This window comes from Sinocyclocheilus anshuiensis, unplaced genomic scaffold (assembly GCF_001515605.1).
Source record: "Sinocyclocheilus anshuiensis isolate Anshui unplaced genomic scaffold, SAMN03320099.WGS_v1.1 scaffold13, whole genome shotgun sequence".
Taxonomy (NCBI): domain Eukaryota; kingdom Metazoa; phylum Chordata; class Actinopteri; order Cypriniformes; family Cyprinidae; genus Sinocyclocheilus; species Sinocyclocheilus anshuiensis.
Genome location: NW_015538026.1, coordinates 3,348,218 through 3,352,204, shown reverse-complemented (window position 1 = coordinate 3,352,204; position 3,987 = coordinate 3,348,218). Strand labels below are relative to the sequence as shown.

The window sequence follows — 3,987 nt, the reverse complement described above, 5'->3', positions numbered from 1 at the left end:
TATTTGTGATATCACAAATCCCGGAAAATATGCGTTGTAGTCCAAACGAGTCGTTTGTTGTAGTTTTTGAAAAGTGATTTCTGTTAAATAAAATATCTCCTTTTGAAGTGGACTTTGAACGTTGTAACTTTGCAGATCTTTTTTATGCTCAAACAGCAACATTACAGACTAACTAAAGTTGAAAAAGTGAAAAAGCATAATAGGACCCCTTTAAACTGTGAGACCCTCTTACTGTCCTCCAGTATCTACAGTTTGCCAATGTGCGCATGCGTCCCCTGCCTCATCTGCCACTAGGGGGAGTGCATTAACATGATAGTCTCTGCTCACTGCTCATTGTTAGCGGTTGTGTAGGCAAGTTATTCACAGAGCATTCTGTCACGCTCAGAAATCACAGAATAAAGGAAAAAAGAGGGGTAAAGAGAGCAAGAGAAGAGACGCAGAGAAGCAGCATCACCGCTTTCTTCTCCAACCGACTTCAAAGCAGGGATATGAAGAATTTAAACCTCTGAATCTTTAAAGAACTCCAGGGACTCACTCAAATCAGCGCTGGAGGGAAGATAGCAAAACTCAAATCTCAATATAACTCAGCTCCCCTGGTTTACGTTCATCGCACCCCAAAATTCACTCTTAATGAACTTAGAGATGGGTGACTTGATGTGAACAGACCTCTGGAGCTCACTGGAATGAATATGGATTACTCTGGGGTTACTTCAACCTTATGAGGTCCAGTCAAACAGAGGAACTCTGAGACATGGGGAGTCCTAATTAAGTCAGTTTGATGTCATTTTTATTAGAGCGGTAAAGACATCTCTGAGCAAGAGTGAATATTAGAGCACTGACATCTTGTAAAACTTTGCAGTTATGAGGACTACTGTAGCTCTAAGATGACACATAAAGCCCTTGACTTGACATTACTGGTAAAGCTGTAACGGTACATACCAATACAGTGACCACCCGTAGGACGACCCCACGCATGTTGTTTTCCAGCTTTCGGTCTGTCAGTGTCCCGTTCAGTCCGTGGATGGGGTCCCAAGTGGCGAGCTGAAGGAATGCAGAAAGTTCACAGTAAGTTCATGGCATGCACAGAAAGAAAATTGTAATTGATTACACTGACAGCCTATAGATTTTTTTTTTTACACGTAAATAAGTTTATTTCAGAACACAAGCACAAGGGAGTTTCTTTCTAATTTCTTTTCCTTTTTCATCTACTGACAAGAAAGAAAAATCATAAATGTGTACTCAGTTAATATCATTTGCTTCCCCTATACATCAATAGTATTAAATGTTGATTAAACGGACAATGCTTGGACTTGCTCCTCAGATGGATCTCCTCAAAAAAAGAGATTTCACCAATGCCCCAAACTGTTGTCAGTTATGCAAAAATAACATTACCAATGAAAAGTCAGAGATATCAATATGAACTCAAACATTAACTTGCTTTTTTTTTTTAAAGAAATTAATACTTATTCGACCATGCTTAATTCAATTGATCAAAGACATTTATAATGATACAAAATATTTCAAACAAATCAAATATCTACAGTATTTCAAATAAGTGCTGTTCTTCTAAACTTTCTACAAACATATTAAGCAGCACAACCAGTTTAAACATTGATAATAATAATACATTATTCTTGAGCAGCAAATCAGCGTATCAGAATGATTTCTGAAGGATCATACGACACTGAAGACTGGAGTAATGACTGCTGAGAATTTGGCTTTGCCATCACAGTAATGAATTACATTTTAAAATATATTAAAATAGAAAACAGTTATTTAAAATTGTAATAATATTTCACAATATTACTGTTTTTACTTTTATTTGCAATCAAATAAATGCAGCCAGGTGAGAAATCTATCCATCCATCCATCCATCCATCCATCCATCTATCTATCATGTGACAAAGATTTCTGATGTGTTTGGTTGGTGCTGTTTGATAGCTAGTTAAGTTTGTGACCCATACACTGTCCTCTTAGAACTCAATTCTCTCCAGATTCAATGCAAAGATGCAACCATTTTCTCATCCAATTGCATCTGAATTTAATGAGACCAGCTACCCTGATTGGAATACAGTCAGTGAGTCGATAGATTTATCTACTGGCCTTTCCATGTGGTGTTATTGTTAATATTTATTCTGAAAAGCCATGACACATTTTATTCTAACAATGCTTGGCATTGCTTGGAATGCTTTTGCAACACAGCTCATGTTGTCACACGCACACACGCGCACACACACACACGCACACACGCACGCGCACACGCGCACACGCACATGCACGCACACACGCACGCACGCACGCACGCACACGCACGCACATGCACACAGACACACACACACACACACACACACACAAAAACCTTGTGGTTCTGGCTATTTTTAAACCACAGCAAGTTGCAATCAGAATATGAAACACCAACTTTGCTGAATACCTCATATTTTTAATGTTAAGTAAACATCAGTTAGACCCGCTAAAAAAACAATGTGAAAATCAATTACTAATACAATGCAACAGGAACACACTCAAAAACAAGCGACAAAAAACATGTTTTTACATAGAAACACAGCAAGGAGCAAACAATCATGATTTAGACGAATAATTTAGGGCTATGCTTTAATACCCAAACACAAATCTGTTCACCAAACTCTAATTACACTTAGCTAGTGTGTGCTGCATAAACAAACAATTCGTTGCCCTACTGTGCTCATATTTCCTCTTGAGTTGGATAACAACAGAAAATAACTATTGATTTATTTGCCCAATAAAACAACAGCGTTGAGAAGAAAGCAATAGTTCCTGAAGTACGTCAAGCTACCTGTGAAAAAAATCCTCTCCACAGAGATCAAAATTTCCCGGTCCCCTTAAAAAGAGAGTGTTGGAAAATGATTTTCCTGCTCAATCAAAACATGATATGAAGGGGATCGGAGGGCGGGAATGTAAAAGACTTTGATGCTTTTGAAGTTTCTCATGAAAGTACTCTTATGACAGAATACAAACTGCAACAAAAATATATGTGGAATAATAAACTGCACATATACACTTGCATGGCCAGCTCTGTAACAATGTGAATGTCACGCTTTGTCCGTGCAATACAAATGTCACACTTTATGCATTCAGAAACATGGCACCGAAACAACCTTCAGAAAAAAAAAATCCTCTTTGGATCTTGGAGGAAATGAAGCTCACCTTCATACACAAGAGGGGTCTGAAACATGTCAACTCAAGATATCACTGCACACTACGAGTCGTATTATCGTCGGCTCCGGCTAGTCATTAGCATAATATTTATACTGGGATTAGACAGGGTAAACACCATCTCATGGAGGCTGGGATGACAGAGCCTTTACATAACTATCCACTTCAGAGGCGCTGGGGGCTTTTTTACCCAAGGCAGCCATTTTCAGTTCATTCTTATCAAATCTGCCTGAAGTACCAGTCAACTATCATTATGTAATCAAATCATCTAAAATATTAATGGGCTGGAAGGGGTACTTGTGCGTGAATGTGTGTGTATTTTCTTTGACGTGCCTCAAGAATCAATATTGTTTAATATCAAGCTACATCAAAGAGCCAAAAGTTGTGTGTAGAAAACCGTTTGTATGAGACTGTTTATTCATTCTTGTCATAGGTATTTTGCCCTTAGAGGTTTATCATCAATTCAGCCAGGTGTTCATGTCAGTTCAGAATATAAATACAGAAATTCAATACAGCCAGGGACAAAAAAAAGCACGTCTAAAACCTAGTGAGCAGTCTTGCTCACTACATAGGGAGCTGACTTCTAAGGCAGCACCCTAACTGAAATAAAACTTCATCAGTGACCGATTTTGAAAATCCTACATACAGGAGAGAACACGCACAACTCAACAATTGATATATCATATACTGTATATAGTATTTTGATTATTTTTTTTATAAGCAAGCATAATAATAATATAATATAATATAATATAATATAATATAATATAATATAATATAATAGTGAAAATA

General features: G+C 37.4%; 1 protein-coding gene across 1 annotated transcript in view; it reads right to left on the bottom strand.

The window, feature by feature from the left end:
• LOC107680191 (glutamate receptor ionotropic, delta-2-like) overlaps positions 1 to 3,987 on the bottom strand; it is a 415,350-nt gene that overhangs the window by 96,418 nt on the left and 314,945 nt on the right. Inside the window, exon 9 of the mRNA XM_016475981.1 lies at positions 940 to 1,041. Within this exon, the coding sequence (XP_016331467.1) occupies positions 940 to 1,041 (102 nt within the window). The remainder of the gene's footprint in view (positions 1 to 939; positions 1,042 to 3,987) is intronic.